This window comes from Capricornis sumatraensis, chromosome 10 (assembly GCF_032405125.1).
Source record: "Capricornis sumatraensis isolate serow.1 chromosome 10, serow.2, whole genome shotgun sequence".
NCBI lineage: Eukaryota > Metazoa > Chordata > Mammalia > Artiodactyla > Bovidae > Capricornis > Capricornis sumatraensis.
The window spans coordinates 103755785-103779406 of record NC_091078.1 but is presented as its reverse complement, the minus strand read 5'-3'; the positions used below and the strand labels follow the sequence as shown (position 1 = coordinate 103779406).

General features: G+C 61.8%; 1 protein-coding gene across 3 annotated transcripts in view; it reads left to right on the top strand.

The window, feature by feature from the left end:
- Nucleotides 1-22138, top strand: part of FBLN2 (fibulin 2) — a 63474-nt gene extending 41336 nt beyond the window's left edge. The window contains exons 4-18 of one of the 3 annotated variants that reach the window (XM_068981763.1): nt 1310-1439; nt 2685-2865; nt 3504-3713; nt 4296-4409; nt 5099-5200; nt 7268-7408; nt 11567-11701; nt 13565-13702; nt 14115-14258; nt 14377-14505; nt 14843-14968; nt 16682-16798; nt 17460-17588; nt 19440-19563; nt 21714-22138. In XM_068981763.1, the coding sequence (XP_068837864.1) occupies nt 1310-1439; nt 2685-2865; nt 3504-3713; nt 4296-4409; nt 5099-5200; nt 7268-7408; nt 11567-11701; nt 13565-13702; nt 14115-14258; nt 14377-14505; nt 14843-14968; nt 16682-16798; nt 17460-17588; nt 19440-19563; nt 21714-22071 (2278 nt within the window). In that variant the 3' untranslated portion in view covers nt 22072-22138. The remainder of the gene's footprint in view (nt 1-1309; nt 1440-2684; nt 2866-3503; nt 3714-4295; nt 4410-5098; nt 5201-7267; nt 7409-11566; nt 11702-13564; nt 13703-14114; nt 14259-14376; nt 14506-14842; nt 14969-16681; nt 16799-17459; nt 17589-19439; nt 19564-21713) is intronic. The other 2 variants (XM_068981764.1, XM_068981765.1) reach the window with 2 other exon arrangements.
- The last annotated feature ends 1484 nt before the right edge of the window (nt 22139-23622 follow it).

Sequence of the window (23622 nt, the reverse complement as noted above, 5' to 3'; positions counted from 1 at the left end):
CCCCGGACCCTGCGCTGCCCCGGGAGCCCTCTGCACACGTCAGGTGCCCGCCGGTGCTCTCCAGGTGTGGGGAGCTGCGGACTGGCCCTGAGAGCCAGCCCACCGTGCAGCCTAGTGGCTGACCGGTCAGAAGTGGGCAGCTGGCAGCAGGTGACAGGCCCCCGCCGTCACCCGGGAACAGCTGGCTGCTTCTCTGACCAGGTACTGCTCCAGGGCTCTGCTCAGCCTTGAGCCTTGATCGCTTCTTCTGACGGTTGACTCAGCAAAGGAAGCCTTTTTGCCCACGCCCTCCCTGTGCCAGGCCCAGGGGACGTCCTCTCAGACATTCACTCCCTCTTTATTCCTGGGACGCGCCATCTCATCCAGCCTGCTCCTCTTTCTACATAAGGTTCAGAGAGGGCATATGATTCACCCCAAGCCACACAGCTCACTGGAGATTGGCTTGGATTAGATCCTGTGCTTCCTATTGTCCCGGTGGCTCAGATGGTAAAGAATCCGCCTGCTCATCTGACTGACACACACACTTTCCCGCTCTCCAGGCACCAAGCCCCTGCTGGGTGCTGAGCCGCTCAGTCCTGTCCCACTGTGTGCGACCCCATGGAGTCCTCTATCCATGGGGTTCTCCAGGCAGGAATACTGGGGTGGGTTGCCATGCCCTCCTCCAGGGGGTCTTCCCGACCCAGGGATCGAACGCGAGTCTCTCTCCTCTCTTGCATTGGCAGGCAGGTTCTTTAAGCACAGCCACCTGGGAAGCCCTCTGTTAGAAATACTCAAATGCTAGCCTCGCCCCTTTGCTCTCGGGCTGCCTAGGCGTTAGGGCGGGCCGTACTCGGGAGTCTTGAACCTAGCGCTCCGGCGCTTGCTTGTAGTCCTGCTGTGATGGGCACCTCACTGCTTCATAGGCAGCCGTTCCTGCCACCGGCTGGCCCTTGCTGGGACGTGGCCTTCCTCAAGCGAGGCTGAAGCCTGCTCTTTCATCCCCCTGTCTTGGGTGCTGGTCCATCGGCTCTCTCAGCCCTACAGTTACTGGAGGCAGGACCAGGGACACTGACCCCCACCACTGGTCAGGGACACCGAGCCTGGAGCCCCGTGGGGCCCAGGCCTGAGTCACCCTGGTTAAGCTGAGAACAGAGCTCACGGCACTTGGTGGGGCTGTGCTGTCTGGCTGCTGCCCCCGCGCCAGCAGGGACCCCGCCCGCAGTGGACCTCGGCAGGGCTTTCCTTCCCTGAGCCGAGTGTCCTCTGCTGGGAAAGCGGGCTCCCTGGAGGACGGGGTGCTCGGTGGGGCTGAGGCGCGGCTCTGTTGCAGGACGGCCCAGAAGCACTGCTGCGTGTCCTACTTGAAGGAGAAGAGCTGCATGGCTGGCGTGTTGGGCGCCAAGGAGGGCGAGGCCTGCGGGGAGGAGGACAACGACACCTGTGGTGTCTCCCTGTACAAGGCAAGCTGCCCTGGGGCTCGCGGCCCGAGCCCGCAGGTCCTCGAGGGCAGAGGGAGTGGCAGGCTGTGGGCCTCCCTCCTGGGGGCGGCCCATGGACCCATTCATTCGGGAATATTGACGGAACACCAGTGTGTGTCGGGCCCCGTGTCACGCAGAACACAGAAATGGATCACACACAGTCCCCTGCCCTCACAGGGCTTTCGGTTTCTTTCTCGGTCTGTTCGTGGCTGCTCTAAGCCAGTGGCTTTGCTGGCTAGATGCAGGATGGCCGTCACCTGGGACAATGTTTCTCTGCTCCATGTGGTCCCAACGTCCAGCAGGCTAGCATGCGCTTGTTCAGGTCGTGGCTGGGCAGGCCTCCGACACAGGAAGCAGAGGTGTGCAGGGCTTTTTGGGGCCAGGGCGGAGAAGGGCCCTCCGGCACTTCTGCCTCCTCTTGTTGGCTGAAGCAAGTCATGAGGTGCAATCAAGAGACTGGGAAATGAGCCCTCTCTTTCAGGAGGAGAATCAGCACTACCACTCTGCAAAGACAGAGGACACAGTGAAGAGCGAGCCGCTGGCACTGTTACTGCAGTCACTCTGCCACAGTAGTTTGAACAAATTACAGGCTTTGATTTTGGAGGCAGGCAGGCTGGCACAGTGAATCTAAAAATGTCTCTGAGCACCCAAGCTTCTGTATTTCCGCTTGATCCTTTTTAGCTTGTAGTTTCCATCGCTAAGGTCACCTCATGACACAAGATAGCTTCTAGAGCTCCAGCCATCACATCTGTTCCAGAAAGGAGGAAGTAGGAATGTAAAAAGATGTGTTTTCAAGTTGAGTTAACCCCAGTTAAGAGCTCTCCTGAAAGCTTCACCCACCGACTCCTGTCTCTAACTTCAAGGGGCCATGGGAAGTGCTGTCTTTTAGGCAGCAGAACAGAATTGGAGTCTGCTGGTAAATATAGGGGCAGTTAATGGGTATGGCCAGGGGCTAACTTGTAGTTCTTTTCATAAGAAGTCATTTATGAATTATTAAGAAACACTTGCACTCGCTGAGCCAGACACAGGACATGGGGACAGGTGACACGTCTGTCCCTGGAGAACACGTCCTGGGCAGAAGAACCAAGAGGGGGTGAATTCGCTCCCGTTTATCAGCCCCTCCTCTGAGCCTGGGGGCCCGGAGTGAGCCCCATGGGCCCTCAGGCCGTGGGGAAGGCAGGTGGGGAAGGCCTGTGGGCTGGGCAGCGACCATCCGTTTCTCTCCAGCAATGCTGTGACTGCTGCGGCCTGGGGCTCCGCGTGCGGGCTGAGGGCCAGTCGTGCGAGTCCAACCCCAACCTCGGCTACCCCTGCAACCACGTCATGCTCTCCTGTTGTGAGGGCGAAGATCCCCTCATTGTGCCCGAGGTCCGCCGGCCTCCAGAGCCTGAGGCCGCACCACGGAGAGGTGCGTGCTGCTCCCCAAGCCAGGCCGGGGGCCAGTGGGTGGCGGGGGACAGCTGCTGGGGCTTCGAGACAAGGCGGTGCCCTCTGGCCTTCTGTGGGGACCTTGGTCACCTTCCCGAGGTCTGCTCTGGACAGAGTTCTTCTGTGGCTTCCGATGATAGACTCCTGTTATTTTCAAGATGGTGGTCTCATTCGCTTTTCTATTTAACCGTCCGTTCTGCATAACGGCGTGCCACCCATCTCCCTCCACTCTCTACCCATGCACCTCCAATTTGTTTCTTCACCTACGTATCCCCATCCACCCATCCGTTTCACCCAGCCCCCGCCAATCCTGGTCCATCTTTCTACCACTCATTCCCTCATCCACGCGCCCCTCCATCCACCCACCGAACCAAACACTCACCTCTCCATCAGCCTGTTCATCTACCTGCTCATCCACTTACCCGTCCATCCACGCACCCCTCCATCCACGCGTCCCTCCATCCACGCGCCCCTCCATCCTACATCATGCTATCTCAGCTGAGCACATGGAAGGTTCTGGGGAGGGCCTGATCAGATTTCCTGAGGGCCTGTGGTGTGGTCTCAGCCACTCGCTGGGGCCAGCCTGGCTCTCCTCACGAGCACGGACCCCCGCCCCAGTTTCAGAGGCAGAGTTGGCGAGCCGGGAGGCCCTGTCGCTGGGCACGGAGACCGAGCTGCCCAACAGCCTGCCGGGCGACGACCAGGACGAGTGTCTGCTCCTCCCAGGGGAGCTGTGCCAGCACCTGTGCATCAACACGGTGGGCTCCTACCGCTGCGCCTGCTTCCCCGGCTTCTCGCTGCAGGATGACGGCCGCACCTGCCGCCCAGGTGAGGGCCCGGGAGGTGGGGGCGGGGCCGGCCCTGCCAGCAGGGCGTGGTGCGCTGCAGGACGGGGGTTCGTCCTGCCCCTCCCGCCATGCACATGTAGGAACCCACAGCTGCCAGGGGTCCTGAGCGATCGGTTTGTGAGCCCAGGCAGATGGGTCCCTCCTGGAGCTCCATCTGCAGGGGACCCCCGCACCCCGCCCTGGATTCAAGCTCAGGGCCAGGACCTGGGCCACAGAGGAGGCCCCCATGTCCCCAGACTGTGTCCCCAGCACTGGGCCTGCGGTGGTCAGGCCCCAGCACCCGGTCCAAGAGGACTTTCTCCCTGCCAGCTTCCAGGGTAGAGTCATCTGAGTCTAGAGACCATTTCCCCTCCCTGCCCCCGACTCTGATTAGCTGTGACGTGGCTCTTGCCTGAAATGTGTTCCTCCCTAAGCCTCCGTTTCCTCTGCCTTGGGATCGAGGGGGCGGGGGGTGTGTGTGAAATGAGCCACCCCCGCTCGAGTGCCCCGAGTGGCACCTGTAAGGGCCTGAGGTTGACTGCAGACATGAGACGCCCTCGCTTGTCTGCCCTGCCCGTGACAGATGGCGGCCCCTCCAAGCCAGAGGCCACAGAGGAGTCTGCACAGAGGCCCGAGTCCTCCCAGGAGGCCCCCAACACCATCGCGTTGTCCGTGCCACATTCCAACATCTGCCAAGGTAAACCCGGCCGCGGGCAGGCGGGGAGCCCTCTGGGGCTGGGCGTGAGCAAGGTGGCCCTGCCAAGGGGTGCTTCTGCTCGGGGAGGTTGGCTGAGCTCGCAGTCTGGGCTGGGAGAAGTGAGATGGGGGACACGGCCTGGGACGAGCGTGTGTGGCCCCCGGACGGCCCGTCAGCCGCCTTCAGGCTCAGTTTCTGTAAAACCGAGCGCGCGGGATCCCCGCTCGCCCAGGCGCCGTGCAGCCTGCACTCAGCGACGCGCGGAAAGTTCTCTGCACCCTCTGCTCCGCCCTCCCCATCTCCTTCTGCCGGCATCCCTGGCACTTGAGGGAGGCCTGGGTGATGGTGGCGGAGCCCAGACCCCAGCAGGGTGTGAGCAGGGAGGGGAGACCTTGTGGAAAGGGTCGGGACTGGGGTTCCCCGGCTCCCGGCCCCTCCGCGTGTAGGCTGGAACTGGGGGTGCTGGGCTGGGTGGTCTCCTGGCAGACAGTAAGGAGTCTGCCTGCAGCGCAGGAGACCCGGCCTCAATCCCTGGGTCGGGAAGATCCCCTGGAGGAGGGTATGGCAACGCACTCCAGTAGTCTTGCCTGGAGAATCCCAGGGACGGAGAAGCCTGGTGGGGCTGCAGTCCATGGGGTCGCGAAGAGTCAGACCCGACTGAGCAGCTAACGCGTCCACTTTCCTGGCAGACAACGGGCCCTGCAAGCAGGTCTGCAGGGTTGTCGGGGACGCAGCCGTGTGCTCCTGCTTGCCCGGCTTCGCCATCATGGCGGACGGCGTGTCCTGTGAAGGTGAGTCCCTGCCGCCCTCCGCACACCTGAGTGGGCCCGGCACGGGGGAGGCGGTCCAGGGCTGAGCCCTGCTGTGCCGAGAGCAGGGAGCGGGCGTGGCTGCCGCGACCGCCGGCGGCACGGGGAGCGGCTGAGACCGCTGCCACACCACGTGCCGGGCGTGCGTGCAGCCCCAGTGGCACGTGGGGTGACTGCAGCCCCGCTGCCCCCTGGAGCGGGCCTTCCCAAGCCTGAGTGTGCAGCCGGTCCCCTGGGGGCCTGGGGCCACACCGATCCTGAGAATGCCACCTGGCCCTAGGGATCTGACCCAGGAGGTCTGGGGAGGGGCCCGAGGCCCCCTGGGCCCCGCTCTGACTGGCTCTGTCCTTGAGGGTCACCCCCCCGTGAGTGGCCTGTCTTGGCTTGTGACCGCCTTGCCCCTGTAATGGTGAGCACTCCAGACTCTGAATCCAGAAATCCAAGTTCGTATCTCGGTGGGACCTTTCTGTTAGCCCTGCTGGTGGCTCACATGGTAAAGAAACTGCCTGCAACGCAAGAGACCTGGGTTCGATCCCTGGGTCGGAAAGATTCCCTGTAGGAATGCACAGCAACCCACTCCAGTATTCTTGCCTGGAGAATCCCCATGGGCAGAGGAGCCTGGCGGGCTACAGTCCATGGGGTCGCAAAGAGTTGGACACGACTGAGCACCTAGCACGCCTCCTCTCGCTCACAGCCCCTGTTCCAGCCATGGGTGAGGCCAGGACAGCAGGCAGTGCCTCCCACTGGCCGCCCTGGGGAGCAAGGCCAGGGCAGGGGCGGCCCAGCTGGGGGCCCTGCTCTCAGAAACCACAGAAGGGTATGGGTGTCGGTGACGCTGCCTTCACAGAGGGGCTGGAAAGGGTCTGGAAGTGTGTCCCTTTCGCACCCGTGAGCCTGCTCAGTCTGGGTCTCGTCCCGGGGCGAGGGGTCTGCCCTGCGGGCTGGGCCCGCCCGCTCTCTGTGCGATGGGGCCATCAGGGCGTGGTTCCCGCAGTGAGCGTCACCTGGAGCCCCTCCGTGTTGGGCGGCGGCGTGGGCACAGAGCGAGCCGATGGTGTCAGAGACGCTTTATGCTTTAGCTCACGTTCAGGAGCCACGATGCTGGTGGGGGCCCTGGGGGGTTACGCCTGTCTGGGAAAGACCCCCATCCCTGTCAGCAGCCAAAACCCTCCAGCTGCCTGCCTGAGACAGCTCTGGTGTGGGCGGAAACCATCCTTATGCCCAGAAAGCGCGGGAGACTTGCCCAGTATGCACAGCACGGCGGTGCCTGGCAAGCCTTTCTCTCAGATGGTGGGGGCCAAGCTGGCTCTGCTCCCCGTCTCCTGGGACCTGTATCTCTCCTGGGCCCGTGTCCCTGCTCCTCCAGGCCCCCGCTTCTGTCTGCAGGGCCCCCAGCGGTGAAGGCTGTGGTGTCCAGGTCGGGGGATGCGTGCGAGGGTATTCCATCGGTGCATCCTGCCCTGCGGGGGAGTCCTGCTGGGCTCCATCCTGTTTAAAATCATCCACCAGGTGACCAACAGTGACAGCTCCAGAACTGTTTTCAGAAGAATCCAAATTTCAGGCTTTTCTCGGATCTTTACAATATCCGAGCCCGCAGCTCCGGTTCCCCTTTGGACAGAGAACAGGCTCAGCAGTGCCCACGGAGCCCCCTTGGCCCCTGCTCCCGCGGATGTCCCCAGCCTGGCCCCCTCAGCGCTCAGGTTTGCAGCCCCCAGCATCTGTGACTCCCCTGGCCGTCCGTGGAGGTGGAGTGTCTCCGGAGCACGGGCGGGGGACAGCCTCTGGTCCCGCCCGCTGTGTTACCCCAGGCAGGCTGTCTGCCCTCTCTGAGCTTCACCTGGCCACCTGCCCTTACCAGAGCCCCTGCTCCCTCATCTCTTGACTGCACAAACTCAGACTTGGGCCCAAAGCCCAGAGGGACTGCTGATGGATGGGCTGAGAGGCCCCGGGCAACTCCTTGCCCCTCTGGGCCTCAGTTTCCCCATCTGTCACTGGAGGCCACACCTCTCTAACGGCCCTTCTGTTTCTCCTCTCGCGACGTATCACTAGACCAAGATGAGTGCCTGCTGGGCGCTCACGATTGTAACCGGCGACAGTTCTGTGTGAACACCCTGGGATCCTTCTACTGTGTCAACCACACAGTGGTCTGTGCTGAGGGCTTTATCCTCAACAGGCACAGGAAGTGCGTGGGTAAGCCAGAGCCCCGCCTGCCACCACGCCCCCTGCTCTGCTCCACGCCCGCCCGCCACGCCCGCAGCCACATGCCAAAGGGCCCGACCTTTGCATGTGAGCTCTCAGCACGGCCCCCACGCTCCCCTGATGTCCTGCCCTGCTTCTCCACTGACCCCCTGGGAAGCCGCTCTCCCCAGGGATGGGCCTGAGTCAGAGCTGGAACTGAGGCATGACCCGGCTGCTCACTGAAGAGGGGGCATTGAGACGCGTGGGCAGCAGGACAGGATGTGGGGTCTGGGGGCAGGGAGGCCGGGCTTCAGAGCAGGGCTGCCCAGTATCTCTGTGGTCTTGAGCTTCCTCTTGGGCCTCTGTTTCATCATCTGTGAGAAGGGGGTGCTCAAGGCACTGCTCCCCGTTTGGCGATTATGTGACGTGTGTGGCACAGCCAGGACGCCAGGCACAGTGAGCACGCGACCTCAGCTGCTGAGATCGTACTTCAGTGGGGCCACAGTCCCTTCCGAGGCAAACGGGTGGAGCTGGGGTCCGGACGGTCTGGGGCTGTATACCCCAGCTGGGTGTTCATTTGCTGTGTGACCCTGAGTCTTGGAGCCCTTCTGCCTGGGTAGCTGGTCTCCCATGGCTTGGCGGGGGAGGGACTGAGGTTTTCTCGGAGAAATCATCGTGGACCTGACCCGAGAGGGACCCAGCGTAGTGGAGCTTGGGGCAGACTGGGAAATACAGGGGCTCAGGCCAAGGGGGAGGCCGTTCCAGCCGGCAGTGTCTGGACACCCTCCCTGGAGAACGCGGCATGGGGCCCAGGGACGGCAGGGGCGCGGGAAGTGAGAAGGGCATGCGGGGAGGAAGAGCAACGGCAGGGGGCACGCGCAGGCGGAACGGCTCGCGCCCAGACCCCCCCTCGTCGCCTCTGTGCTTGGGGACCATGCCCAGCTTGGGCATGTCCTCTGCCTCACCCGCCACCGCTGGGCGCCTGCGTGGCCGCTGCAGACATGTTTGCCCCCCGGCCCCCGGCCGTGGGCACAACATGAGCCCTGCGGAGCCTGCTTGTCGGCAGCTCCTCCCATCTGGGTCGTGTCTGTGTGTGTGTCTGGGAGGATGGTCCGTGGGGCCCGCCAGCACCTTCCCAGGATGTGGGGTGCAGGTTTTCCTGGTGGTCCGACAGATGACTTTGTTCTCAAAGGGGTTGCCGGGTGGCTGGAAAATGGGTTTTGGGGTTAAGAACAGAGGTGCCTCCATTCAGCAAGGTTTATGGTCGCTCACTCAGTCTTTCCCTCCTTGACATCCTGCCTGGACCCCGGTCTCCTCTCCATCCTTGTTCCACGCACGTGTTCATCTCGTCTGTGAGCGCTCATTCTTTGCATCACTTGTCTGTCCACAAACGTGTCTTCTGTGGTGCGTTGTAAGCTCCGGGCGTATTCTGTTAACCTCGGCTGGTGAGACGGGAGATGGGTGCCCGGGTGAAGAGTGTGGCCTCTGCGGCCAGACCGCCTGGGTTCAAGCCCTGGCTCTGCCACTTTCTACTTGTAGGACCCAAGACCAGTCGTTTAATCTCTCTGAGACTCAAGTTTCTTCACCCGTGAAAAGAGAAATAGCATCTACCTCCAAGGGACACTGTGCTGGTTAGATGAGTCCATGTAAAGAACTTGCTAGAGTTTGATGTCATAATAATGATTCAACAAATGTGTTTTACTGAGGCAGCCTGCATAGGTAGTGAGCTCCCCGTCACTGGAGGTATGTAAGCCAAAGTGGGACAGGACTGAGTGGTGCCGAGTCCAGAGGGCTTCTAGGCTGGCGGCCTCTGTAGGGGAACCCCCTGTGCTCTTCTGTTGCCCTGCTGTGCCCTGCCCTCTGAGGACTGTCATGGGCCCTGGGGAAGAGGGTTCCGGGTGGGCTGGGCTTCGGGAAGGTAGGCGCCCTGGCTCTGTGGCCCACTCTGGGGGGGTGAGGAAAGAGCTGGGCACTCTGAGCTCTGTTGCTGTTGCCACGTGCAGGCCGTGGGACTTTGGTCATCACATCCCCTCTGTGAGACCTAGTTCCTTAGCTGGGAAGGAGTGTTCGAGGTCATGGAAGGGCATCTCCTCTAAGCCAGCGGTCTGCACCCTCTTTGGCACCAGGGACTGGCTTTGTGGGGACAGGGTTTCCACGGGGAGAAGGGGGATGGCTCAGGCCGTAACGCGAGCAATGGGGAACAGCAGCGCCAGCGGTGCCTGCTTGCCCACGGCGCACCTTCTGCTGTGTGGCCTGGCTTCTAACAGCCCGCAGACCGGCGGAGTTGGGGACCCCTGCTCTAAATCACCGGGTCCCTAGTGAGCCGTGCAGTCAGTGGCGTCTGCTGTCATCCCTCAACGTGCTTCCTCCCAGGCTCCGGAGCAGGGTGGGGACTGGGGGCGGGGGGCTCCTGACCCATGACGTTTCTGGGGTCCTGAGAAAGTGTCAATCCAGCCTGTAAATCAGAAGTCTCTATCTCGCCGAGCCAAGGCTTTCTTGGAAACTATGGGTCCAGAATCCCCTTTTCTTCTCCCTCGTCCCCACCCAACCAGGCTTAGCTCAGCCTATACACCAGTCGGCTCACCTGGGAGTTTGGGAGCATTCTTTTCTGGTGGCTCAAAAAATGAAGAATCCACCTGCAATGCAGGAGACATGGGTTCGATCCCTGAGTCAGGCAGATCCCCTGGAGAAGGGAAAGGCTACCCACTGCAGTATTCTGGCCTGGACAATCCCATGGACCGAGGAGACTGGTGGGCTACAGTCCATAGGGTCGCAGAGTCAGACACGGCTGAGTGACTAACACACACTTGCCCCACAGCCCAGTACCCCTCCTCTCCACCTTGTCCCCGTCCTGCTTGTAGGATCAGCTCTGATCTCAGTGTCCCCCAGAGCGACCCTGACATTCCAGCCCCCGAGCAGGCGGTGCTTCCGAGACCGTGCCACCTTCCTCCCCAGTGCCTCCACCCGCCTGTCCCCACTTCCCTGCCAGCTCGGGGTGGCCCCCATGCGGCTAGGCTGCCCGGGCTTAGCACAGAATAGGTGCTCGTTGAGGTGTGTCCAGGGAATGAAGGGATCGGTAAGGACTGCTGCACCGGTGCGGCCGGGTGGGGGGGGGGGCCGGCTCGTGGTGTCCCCCGCGCGTGCGTCTGCGTTGGTCACCATTCTGGGTCCCCTCTGCCCTCCCCAGGGCTGCTTCTCCCTCCGTTGCTTGCATCTCCTCGCCGCCTGCTCCCACCAGGCGTAGGTCCTAGGCCTCTTCTCTGCCTGTCCTGTCCCCCCAGGTGACCCCCACTCCCAAGTTCCCAGCTTCACTAAGACCCGTTCTGTGAACTCCGAGGCAGGACTCAGTGTCCCCTCCAAGGCTCCCAGCCTTCCTCTGTGAGCCTGCTCCCCTCAGCTGGCCCCATCCTCAGCTGCCCAGCTGTTTGGCCAGGAAGCTTTGGCCAGACCCCTTGGCTTCTTTTTTCCCTCTCTCCTTCCTCTCATCCATCATAGAGCTGTTGCTTTCACTTTCACATTATTTTCAGAACGTGGCTGTGTCTCCTTGCCTCTGTGGATGGCAGCCTCAGCCCCTTCATCTCCTATTCTGTGAACCCCTCATCCCTGCAGTGTTCACACTCAGCCAGGGGCCCCTGTTACCAACAAGTCAGTCCGCTCTCCTCTGCTGGACCCCTCCATGGCTCCCGCCTCCCGCCGCGTCTCCTGATCATCTCCTCTCCCCGCACCCCACATCTGGACCCGACCCTGAATCTGCCCCTTCTGCCTGGGATGTGTGTTTGGCTTGTTCTGGATCTCTTCAGATGGTTGCTCAAGTGCCCTCTGCCCTGATGACCCTTCGTGCCCCCCACCCCCACCCCCACCCTCCTGGTCTCCTTCACCCCACTGTTTCTTCCATAAGACTCCAGACCACCCTCCCTCTTAGGCCTGTCTGCTGGGCGTCTTCTGAGCGTGCCCCATGGCAGGGCTCCTCTCTGTCTTGCTCACCGGGGGCCCTGAGGCCAAGCATGGTGCTGCTGGTACCAGGCACGTGCTCCATAAATCTTTGTTGAATGGGTGGTGGCACAGAGCCTGCTGCTGTCTGGCAGGCGAGCACCTGGAGGGCGGGGCTGGTCAGCTGGTGCTGTCCCCAGGAACACCCCGCAGCCCCTGACAGCCTGGCCCTCCCCGCAGACATCAACGAGTGCGTGACAGACCTGCACACGTGCAGCCGCGGCGAGCACTGTGTGAACACGGTGGGCTCCTTCATCTGCTACAGGGTCCTGAGCTGCCAGCCGGGCTACAAGGTCGAGGAGGGCCGGTGTACAGGTGAGGAGGGCTGGCTGCTGGCCCCGCCCCCTCACCCTGCCCCGCCCCCTCACCCTGCTCGGCCCCGCCCCTTACCCTGCTCTGCCCCGCCCCCTCGCCCTGCTCCGCCCCGCCCCCTCGCCCTGCTCCGCCCCGCCCCTCACCCTTCTCCCCACCCGCCGCCCGGGCCGCTCAGAGCATGCTCCCTCGGGAAAGTTCCAAGCTCCAGGGTTTCTGGCCAGTTGAGAGACCCCACAGATGATGGTGTTTGGGGGCAGAGGTGGCCTCCAAACTGGTGGCAGGGGGGAGGGGCGAGGTACACGTGTCTGGGTCATGTTACTTTCCTCTTCATGCCTCCGTTCCCACAGAAGGGTCATTTCTGTCCTTTTTAACCAGAAGAGTCTAACCTCAGGAGAGAGAGAAGTTCAGCTGAGCCATTTCAGCAGCGGCTCCCTCGGCTTTGTTTATGGCCCCGGCAGGGTTCTGGGTGGTGGGGGTTCTGTGGGGGCATGTTTCTCTGTCTGGTCTCTTGACCAGGTAGGCAGGGGCTCATAGGCACACCGGGATGGCAGGGCTAAGGCTGGGTTTTGCTTTAGATGGGGGTCCAAAGAGGCCAGCCCCCTGTGGGGGTGATGTCAAGGCAGGGCCCTACAGAATGCAGAGCCCCTGGGAAGGGTGCCAGGAACACAGGTGCCAGCCCTTAGGGGGTAGGGGAGGAGGGGGCCTTGGTACATGGAGCAGAGGGAAGTTTTGGCTAGGGGCACGCTGCCAATGGAAGGAGGGTGCTGGGTTGGCAGGCCCAGGCAGGCAAGGACTTGGGACTCTATTTCACACATGATCGGTGACAGTTTATTTAAATGTCCAGAAGGATGTCACCCAGGAGGTGAGACCCAGAGCAGTGATCCATTGTTGCAAGCCTAGAAAATTTTGATGGGAAGCAACTCTGACGTTGGGCATGAGCTCAGGGAAGTGACCAAACACACTCCGTGCCAGGCCCTGAGCTGGGCTCAGAGCAGGGGTGGAATGAGCTGAGAGGAGAGGAGCTCAGACCCCTTGTAGCACACCTGTGCACACCCACGCACGCCCAGGGCACACGCAGATCAATGGTGAGCCCCCTTTAGAGAACCCTGACCCCTGGAGAGTGGTCTTGGCTCCCTGGACGCCTGGCACCCCTGGCCCTCTGCTCCCAGGGCACCCTCCTTAGACCAGAGTGGCTGGGCAGAGGCTGTGTCCTCAGGCTTCCGGGGGTCCCTGAACCCAATATGGGACCCCTAGAGACTGGGCTGCTGTGGAAACCGGAGAGGGTGGATGGATGGACGACAGATGCTCGCACGAGGTGGGCCTGGCCGTCAGGAGGCTGACGGGGTCTCGGCTGTGCCACGAGCCCCGCGTCGTCTTTTAACTCCGTCCTCAGCTTCCTCATCTGGGGAAACAGCCCGACGTGCCTGCTGCGGGGTGGGGGGGGGGCACAGGCCGGCACTTTGTAAACTGGGTGCTGGGCAGCGGGGACGGGGTGGGGGTGGGCCCTGACCCACTGAGGCCACACGGCTGGTGGGGACAGTGGAGACACGCGGGTCTGGCTGCTTCATCCTTGGAAGCTCCAAGCCCGGAGGCCCAGGAGCAGTGCCGAACTGTGCCCGTGCCTCAGTTTCCCCCATGCGGGAGGGGGCTCATCTTGGCCCCGGCCCTGGGTACCCGTGCGCACTGAGTAAAGATGTACATCTCGGAGTGCCCGGCAGTGAGAAGGGTGACATCGCTAGCACTGCTGCACAGGCCACAGCAGCGCCCCGCGATGCGGGAGACCTTTGTAATGTCAAGGTTGTGGCAGGGATGTGCGGGTGCATGCCCGCCAGCCCCTGACCCCCGGCCCTGTCTCTGTGGCAGACGTGGACGAGTGTGAGCTGGGCACGCACAACTGCCCGGCAGGCGCCGTGTGCCATAACACCGAGGGCTCCTTTCACTGCCAGGCTCGGGAGCGCTGCCTGGAGGGCTTCCTGCAGGACCCCGAGGGCAACTGCGTGGGTGAGCGGGGCCTGCCCGGCTGTGTCTGCCGGCCCCGGGGCGGGGGGAGGGTGCTTGGGGGGATGGGTCTGAGGGCTTGAGAGATCGGCGGGGCCTGGGGGGCTGCCCTTCCCTCCCCCAGCCTCCGGGTCGGTGACTGTCAGTGCCTGGGCCCCGGAGGCCTTTGCAGACGGAAGCTCCCATTACCCCGAGCTGTCTGATCACGGCCGAGCTGCTTCTCCTCTAGTCTGTTTCCCCCATCTGTGGGACTGGGCTGGATGAAGGTGTGTCACACCTGTTTTCAACAGTGCCCAGCTTCTGGGAGGGAACACCCTTGGGTCCTGGGACACAGGCACTGGGGGAGGTCTGACCTTCCGGCCCTAACCTGGGCTGGCCCGCACCCGGCTCCCTGTCACCCGCACCCCCTCCGCAGACATCAATGAGTGCACGTCTCTCTCCGAGCCGTGTCGGTCCGGCTTCAACTGCATCAACACGGTGGGCTCCTACACGTGCAGACGGAGCCTGGTGATCTGTGGACGTGGCTACCATGCCAGCGAGGACGGGACCAAGTGTGTGGGTGAGGCCCACCACAGCCCCCCCCCCCCGCCTCCGCCCTCCTGGGGGCCCTGGGCGTGGTGGCTCCTGCAGGGGGGAGAGCTTGGGCCTCAGCGTGCCCCGCTGGCCTCAACCTGCAGACGTGAACGAGTGTGAGACGGGTGTGCACCGCTGCGGCGAAGGCCAGGCGTGCCACAACCTTCCCGGCTCCTACCGCTGCGACTGCAAGCCTGGCTTCCAGCGGGACGCCTTTGGCCGCGCCTGCATCGGTAGGTGGGGCTAGGGGCTGGGACGCGCCCCCAGCAGTGCCTGCCTGCCCCAGGCCCTAGCCAGCCTTGCTCTGACCGCCTGTCTGGCCCTCTCTGGGTGTGTCTGCCCAGCTGAGGCTCCCCTCACGGTTCCTGTTGCCCTCGTCTCTTGCTTTTTGCCTGTGTCTGTCCGTGCGTCCCTCCATCTCCCTACGGCACCCCGGCTGCTTCCTGCTCTGATCCCTCCTCCCCCTTGCTCCTTTGGGTCCCTGGGTCCCTCCTCTGCCCGGGGTGGGGGTGGGGGCTGGCGTCCAGGCCCCTCTGCCCTCCTGAGGCCCCCTGCACCTGCCGCTTGCAGACGTGAACGAGTGCTGGACATCACCCACGCGTGTCTGCCAGCACACGTGCGAGAACACGCTGGGCTCCTACCGCTGTTCCTGCGCCTCCGGCTTCCTGCTGGCGGCTGACGGCAAGCACTGTGAAGGTACAGCGGCCCCCCGCCCACCCGCCCCCTGAGCCCCCAGCCTCAGCTGCCCGCGGCTTCCTGCAGGAACCCCCGTCTCAGAGCGGGGAGCTGGCTGGCTCTGCTGTCTGCATGCCCAGAGGTGGGAGTTTCCATGTGCAGGGCTGGCAGCCCAGCTTCTGCCCCTTGGTAGGCTCCGGTCCCGGTCACCACTACGGTGCCCTGGAGTCTGGGCACAGAGCCGAGTGAGCGAGACAGGAGACAGGCCCGCGGCCTCGCAGCACCCCGTGTGCTGTGCAGGCCGACCAGTCACGGTTTTGCAGATCCCAGCAACCCAGATATTTATTACGCATAAATCCTGCTGGGTTTTACATGTTGCTGGTGGGTTTAAACTTAAAAGAACACACTGGTAGGTGCCCCAGGGCTGACAACCTGGGAGGGACTGTCCCAGGTCTGCTGGGGCTAGGGTGAGGAGGCGGAGATCCCACGCTGGGGGTGAAGGGGGTGCAGGGTCTCCAGCACCCCCAGCCAGCGCTGTCTCTCCCGGCACCTTCCCCAGGAGCTGTTCTCCTTTCCTCCTGGGGAGGTGAGTTTGCTGAGATCCCCAGGCAGGCCAGGCCCCTCTCTCTGATTGCCTGGCCTGGCTAAAGAGCTGGCCTCCCTGGGACAAGCCCCGCCCAGGGGCAGCGGAGCATTGCCAGGCCTGGCTCCGTCACATGGCACTCGGACGGGCTCCCCAGACAGACCCTGTGGCTGGCGTTCAGTCATTGGTGTTCCCGTCACCTTTGAGCCCCTCCGCCAGGCCAGGTGGGCACACAGAGCTGTGGGGGGCGGGCCGTCGAGCCCACCCTCGTGGCGGTCCATTCTGCCTTCACCCACCCTTCGTCCCTACCTCACCTGCTTCTCTCAGGCTGCGCAGTAGACTCGGGGAGGGAACCAGCGTGGCCTCGGAGCCTGGTAGAGGAGACCAGGCACTTATGCGTTCATTCATGCCTTCAGTCATTCCATGTGAAAGCGGTGTGTGCGGAGGGGCCGTGAGGGTCACGGGTCAGGCGGCAGCCCCAAGGGCATGTGCGATGTCAGCCCCACCCTCACCGCGGCTCACCCTGCTCTTACCACAGTGCCCCCTGCTCGTGCACAGGGCCACCCCCAGCCGCTCTGTACCTCATCAGCTCCACGGGGTGGGGGTGTTTGTCCGTCTTGTTTGGGGCCATGTCTCCAAGCTCGGCACAGACCCGGCGCTTGTCAGAGCTCGGCAGGTCTCGGCTGGATGAACGAGAGACAAATCCCTTCCTGCACGGAGCTCGGGGTGCAGCCAATGCTCCCCTCACTGTCCTTCCCTCACCCCCTCCCCGTCCCCTGCAGGCCGGCTCTCACCTCTCCCCCAGCCCCATGAAGGGGGTCGAGGGCAGATTCCTGTTAGCGCCTCTCAGAGCCACCTGTCCAAGCTGCTGTGGGCCCGCAATACAGCAGCATCTACTTCCCCAGCGGGGGGCCTATGCCAGTGTGGCTGCCGCCTCCAGGCAGCAGGCCAGGATGCCACAATCCCGCCCCTGCCTCGCGGCATGTCCCTGGCTGACCCCTTGCCTTTTTCCGGACCTTGGGTTCCCCATCAGCCCCAAGCGGAGGCTGGAACCGATGGTCTCTCAAGAGAAAGCTCCACGTGAGCAAGCCCCCGGTGCCAGCTCTGGTCCGGGCGGGCTCCTCTGTGACCTCCGGCCGGTCTGTGCGCAGACGTGAACGAGTGTGAGGCCCAGCGCTGCAGCCAGGAATGCGCCAACATCTACGGCTCCTACCAGTGCTACTGCAGGCACGGCTACCAGCTGGCCGAGGACGGGCACACCTGCACAGGTGCCTCCCCTGGTCCGCCCGGGGCCCCCGCCTGGAGGCACCTCCCCCGTGCGTCAGGCTCGAGAGTCCCCGCCGGGGTGGGGGGGACACACCGGGCACACAGAGGCCTCAGCGCCGGAGCGGTGGACCCTTCCCAGCCACGTGGCTCCCTGGCACCTGGACAAGCGCTTCCCAGGTCTGACTGCAGGCACCTTCCCTGCAAAGCAGAGACGATGGTCCTGACCTCAGTGGGGTGAAGGGTTAAGTTACATAGTTGACCTTGGACCCTGCAGGGCTCAAGGCCTCCCCCTCCCCTGGAGTCACGTGTAACTTTATAGCCCGCCCTCTGTATCTGTGGTTCCACATGGGTGACTGGCCCGAGGGTGGATCCCATAGTAATTACTGAAAAAGGTCCCTATGTAAGCGGATGCACGCAGTCCAAACCCGTGTCGTTCAGGGGTCAGCTGTGCCTCGTCCAGGCTGTGTCTGGTACCCGATGGGCCCTCGGCCGGCCGCAGCAAGCCCGGAGTGGCCCCGGGGGGCAGGCCCCAGCGTGTGGGTCCAGTGTGGCCTTGGGCAGCTCTGTCCCCAGCCCCTTTGTCCTCATCTGCGAGAAGGGCCCCCAGGCCGGGCAGGGACAGGGTGACCGGGGGTTCCTGAGGGCTGACGCTCTCCCTGGCAGACATTGACGAGTGCACCCAGGGCGCCGGCGTCCTCTGCACCTTCCAGTGCATCAACGTGCCGGGGAGCTACCAGTGCGCGTGCCCGGAGCCCGGCTACACCATTACGGCCAACGGCAGGTCCTGCAAGGGTGAGTGCGGGGTCCGCGCCGGCGGGGCCTCAGGCAGCCCCCGAGTGGGCGCAGGAAGCCTCTCACAGCCTGCCGTGCGCCCAGAGCCACAACACCAAGCGCGTGAGCCCGGAACGGCCGATGCCGCTGGTGGCCAGGCTCACCGGGGCCCACGCCTGGGGTGAGGAACAGGGCAGTCTTTCTGCTGCTTGACCCAGCTGAGAGTCTTGGAGGCTTGGACTCCACTCTGGGCCCTGTCCTGCGAGGGGGACAGGGATCCTGGGCCGTGGTCCTGAAGGCGGGAGACCTCCCCAGGGAGGAGCCTGCAGAAGAGGAACCCCAGCGCTGGCTGGGGCTTCCTGGCTGCAGAGTTCTTACTGTTAATACTATTTGAATATTCAGTTCAGTTCAGTTCAATCGCTTAGTTGTATCTGACTCTTTGTGACCCCATGAACTGCAGCACGCCAGGCCTCCCTATCACCAACTCCCGGAGTTCAGCCATCTCATCCTCTGTTGAGTCCCCTTCTCCTCCCGCCCCCAATCCCTCCCAGCATCAGAGTCTTTTCCAATGAGTCAACTCTTCGCATCAGGTGGCCAAAGTATTGGAGTTTCAGCTTCAGCATCAGTCCTTCCAATGAACACCCAGGACTGATCTCCTTTAGGATGGATTGGTTGGATCTCCTTGCAGTCCAAGGGACTCTCAAGAGTCTTCTCCAACACCACAGTTCAAAAGCATCAATTCTTTGGCACTCAGCTTTCTTCACAATCCAACTCTCACATCCATACGTGACCACTGGAAAAACCATAGCCTTGACTAGACGGACCTTTGTTGACAAAGTAATGTCTCTGCTTTTGAATATGCTGTCTAGGTCGGTCATAACCTTCCTTCCAAGGAGTAAGTGTCTTTTAATTTCATGGCTGCAGTCACCATCTGCGGTGATTTTTGGAGCCCAGAAAAATAAAGTCAACCACTGTTTCCACTGTTTTCCCATCTATTTTCCATGAAGTGATGGGACCGGATGCCATGATCTTAGTTTTCTTTAGAAAACTAAGCTTTAAGCCAGCTTTTTCACTCTCCTTTTTCACTTTCATCAAGAGGCTCTCTAGTTCCTCTTCACTTTCTGCCATAAGGGTGGTGTCATCTCCATATCTGAGGTTATTGATATTTCTCCCGGCAATCTTGATTCCAGCTTGTGCTTCTTCCAGTCCAGGGTTTCTCATGATGTACTCTGCATAGAAGTTAAATAAGCAAGGTGACAATATACAGCCTTGACGTACACCTTTTCCTATTTGGAACCAGTCTGTTGTTCCATGTCCAGTTCTAACTGTTGCTTCCTGACCTGCATACAGGTTTCTCGAGAGGCAGGTCAGGTGGTCTGGTATTCCCATCTCTTTCAGAATTTTCAGTTTATTACTAATTTTAATTAAAAAAAATAACCAGTCTGGATTCTGTAAAAGACGAGGATCCCACCTGCTGTAAACGGCCAGGTGGGAATGATGTCTTCACATGCCTAGAGCGTGGTTTCACTCTGGAGGCTGAGGCCGTGTCTGCCTGATGGTGGAACCCAGAGGGGCGTCTCAAAGCTCAGACGCTACAGTGACTTTGGCTCTTGAAGGTGCTTCAGGCTGGACACCTGTATGTCCGTTCAGATTGTCTCCCCGAGCCTTCCTCCCCAGTGCCAACCCCACAGAGGCTCCAGGCCCGGACTGTTGTCCAGAGTGGATGAGATGGGGACGTGTGAGCTGTACACCCACAGGACCAGCTGCTCCGAGACCCAGGCCCCCAGGGCGGGCTGGGGGGGCTGGTGCTCGGACGAGGGTCTCCAGACCGGGGCCCCCATAAAGCCGCCCATCACCCTGTGTTCCCCACAGACCTGGACGAGTGCGCACTGGGCACCCACAACTGCTCCGAGGCTGAGACCTGCCATAACGTCAAGGGCGGCTTCCGCTGCCTGCGCTTTGACTGCCCTCCGAACTACATCCGAGTCTCCGAAATGTGAGTCGTCCCCCCGCCCCCTGCCCCGGCCTTGGGCCCAGGCACCCTGCCCCAGTCCTGCAGTGCCCGGGGCAGAGGCCAGGCAACCAGTGTGCCCGCCTTCATCACTTCCTGATCTTCACGGACCCCCTGTCCGGGGTGTGGTCTGACTGACCATAAATAGTGCAAAAGAAAGCACCTTGCAGGAAGTTTGGAACAGAGAGAATGAAAGAAAGAAGACTCTCACACACACATAAAAAAAACCTCCATCTCCCTCTCTCTCAAACACACGCACACGTTCATCTTCTGTTGTGTAGCGAGTGTTTCCCAACGTGTAGCACCTTAAGAAGTATGACAAGTGGGTACCATCCTCCACGGTGTTGGGAGGGTCGTGACCAAGGAGCGCAGCTGAGCTGGGTGGTTCTGCTCCGGGCCCTGTGGGGCCACGTCCACTGGAGGCTTGCCGGGGCTTCAGGATGCCACTGCCTGCTCATGGCTCTGGGCGGGAGGCTGCAGCGCCTCGCCACCTCGGCCTCTCCTTGGGGCCGGAGCTCCCCGGCCCGGGTCACTGAGAAGGCAAGTGACAGTCCTTTGTGACCCAACGTACTCTTAAAATTGACGTGTCATCACTCCTGCCACTGGCCACACAGTCCAGCGCTGCGGGTGCGGGTGGGTAGGTGTCACCGGGGAGGCGGCCCATGCGGTGTGACTGCAGGGGGGCGTAGGGGCTGTCCCACAGGCTGCTGACCACATTCCCTCCTGGCGCTTCTTGGCATTTTGCTGTTTTTCCTGTCTTCTTACTAAAGAACACGGGGCTTCCCTGGTGGCTCAGAGGGTAAAGCGTCTGCCTGCAGTGCAGGAGACCCGGGTTCGATCCCTGGGTCGGGAAGATCCCCTGGAGAAGGGAATGGCCACGCACTCCAGCAGTCTTGCCTGGAGAACCCCATGGTCAGAGGAGCCTGATAGGTTACAATCCATGGGCTCACAAAGAGCGGGACACGACTAAGCGACTTCGCTTTCACTTTTCTTACTAAACACACGTTTCCATAAGCGCTTGCCAGAGTGTCCAGCATCTCTCCTTCGATCGTTGCTGCCACGCAGATGTGCTCGGTTGTTTCGAGCTTGCTTTCGCTGCTTTGCCAGCCTCTTTTGCCTCTGTGCGCACGGCCCACCTCAGGTGGCCCTTCCTGGCACGTATGCGCCCGTGGTTTACTCCTGGCTGCCCCGCTGACCCTGTGCCATGCTCACTGATACACAGTGCGAGGGCGGGTCGGTGTGAGGTGTGGTGGGTGTTTAGATGAGTGTGTCTGGTGGCCGGTGGCCTCCCTTCCCTGGGTCTCAGCTGCTCCGCCTACCACACGGGTGATGGTAGCGCCAGCCCCAGGGAGGGTGAGAGCTCGTGATGAGCGACGACATGTCATGAGCTTACACAGGGCGTGACGTGGCCTGGTCCTGCCTGCTGTGGCTCCCCCCGTCCGGGAACTCTGCTCAGAGCATCCCCTACAACTGCGGAGCCCTGGTGCCCCTGTTGGAAGCACTGAGCTTCAAGACGGGGGTTTAGTGATGGAGGAGGCAGTCTCATCGCGCCAAGAAGAGACCAGATTATTGCTGAGCTTAGAAATCGAGTCGGGGCCCCATGGGGTTTGGTCGTCACCCTGTAGTGTGGCCGGGCTCCCCGGCTTCCTCTGGGGCAGGTGTGACTCAGAGCTCTCTGATACTCGGAGAGGGACAAGGGCAGGCCGTCCCAAGTCAGTGGGGGAAACGGCTCAGGAGAGTCAATTACGGGAGAAAAGGGAATCTGAGAAACGATTAAAGAAACACCATGGCCAGGGAATCCATGCAAATAGTGTGGGAAGGAAAAAACTAGAGGTAGGGAGGTAAGAATGAAGGCAGACAGCAAGGAGCGCGGGGGCCAGGGAGGGCTGCTACCAGACGCTGCCGGCACTGTGCTTCGCGCCGCCTGGTTTATCTCACCTCTTCCCGCCAAAGACACCGCGGGGCTGTGAACTCATCCTGCAGACGGGAAAGCGGAGGGCCTAGCGGCGTCAGGTGACGCAGCCCAGGCTGCTGGGGGCTGCCGAGCGCGGAGCTGCGGGTGGAGGCTGGGTGGGCGTCGGTCGGGGGCTGCTAGCGGGAGCCTCGCCCCGCTGACGCCCCGGTCCGCCCCGCAGGAAATGCGAGCGCACACAGTGCCACGACTTCCTGGAGTGCCAGAACGCGCCCGCGCGCATCACGCACTACCTGCTCAACTTCCAGACCGGGCTGCTGGTGCCTGCACACATCTTCCGCATCAGCCCCGCGCCCGTCTTCGCCGGCGACACCATCGCGCTGACCATCACCAGGGGCAACGAGGAGGGCTACTTCGGCACGCGCCGCCTCAACGCCTACACGGGCGTGGTCTTCCTGCAGCGCGCCGTGCGCGCGCCGCGCGACTTCGCGCTGGACGTGGAGATGAAGCTCTGGCGGCAGGGCTCCGTCACCACCTTCCTGGCCAAGATGCACATCTTCTTCACCACCTTTGCCCTGTGAGGCGGCGCCCGCCGCGGACAGCGCGTGGAGCCCGGGTCCCCCCCGCTGGTCCGGCGCCCTGGCCGCGCGCCTGCCTGCACGCTCGCGCCGGCCGCATGGGGCCCCGGCGCTGCGGCCGGTTTCCTCCGACGCTGTAAATTAACTGAATTTTGCTGACTTCCTTCCTCGCGGTCTGGCCTCTCCTGGGCCCGGGACGGGGCTTTAAGGGCAGTTCCAGGCCATCGCTGGTGCCCCGTGGAAGGGGTCGGAGGATCGGAGGCTGGACATGGCGACCGAGACTGGAAACCGCGTTGGAGCTTTGGACTCAACTGGGTGACCTGTCCCCAACGATGATATTCTGTTTCATGTTAACACTGTGACTAGTTCTTTACTTTTTTTTTTAAGATCATTTTTGTGTTTTTGTTTAATTATGAAAGTAACACATATATATTACAAATATATATATTCAAATAGTTCCAAAGGGTTATAAAGTAAAAAAGTGAAAACAGAAACCCTGCTTCCTTTTGTGACGTGCTTAGGATGATGCTCCCGAGTGTCCGCAGTCCCCAGCCTGGCCCTCGCCTCTTGTTGGAAGGATGGCAGTGGGAACACGCTCACTTCTGACTCTGCTTCTGACCCGTTTCCTGGTACCCCCTCTCCTTCTCCCAGCGTGGACCTCACCTGGCTTGTCACCTTGGACATCACCCAGGAACCAGACATCTGTGTGTAGTGTTGGGACTTCCCAGGTGGTGATAGTGGTAAAGAACCCGCCTGCCTGTGCAGGAGAGGGAAGAGATGTGGGTTTGATCCCTGGTTCAGGAAGATCCCCTGGAGGAGGGCGTGGCAGCCCACTCCAATATTTTTGCCTGGAGAATCCCATGGACAGAGGAGCCCGGCGGGCTGCAGTCCATGGGGTCGCCCGAAGTTGGACATGACTTCCCATACACGCAGGCGTGGGTAGTGTTACCTGTTTGACCTCTTAACCTACCCCTGTTCGCACCTTACAATGAACGTGAGTGGGACTGCTGAGCAGAGAAATTAGCTAACGATTAGGCAAGTCCAGTTGCTCTCTCGGGCCAGCCATTTTCCATTGGTGTCTTCCGTCCTTCAGAAGCTGTAGCTCAGTGTCCCCACGTATCTGACCATTATCACTGGCTTTATAGCCTCACCAGCGGTGCCAGGGCTACGTGGACACATGGCGCAGGGGGGAGTCACCTGCAGAATGAGACTGAGGCTGGGGCCCCAGCTGTCATTAGCCATTCATCCACTGCGTTGTCTCTCGCGTGACCACGTGTCTGCCGGGGTCCCCGGCCTCCATTCCGCCTTGTCAGACTCCAGAGGCAGGCGTGAGCTTGGCTCCCCGCTTTCAGACGTCTGGTGAGATGGAGCTGAGAGGTGACATCGTCTCTTTCTCCAGGCCCCCTGAGATGGTCATGCGGTATGGACAAACGTAGTACCGCCTTTCCCTCTTGAATAACCATTCTTCCTTTCCCCTTGGCTGTGATTCCCTTTCTGTTTGTACCCTGATTCTTCACCTCTGGAGTGGACGTCGCGTTTGGCCACGGTGCTGGT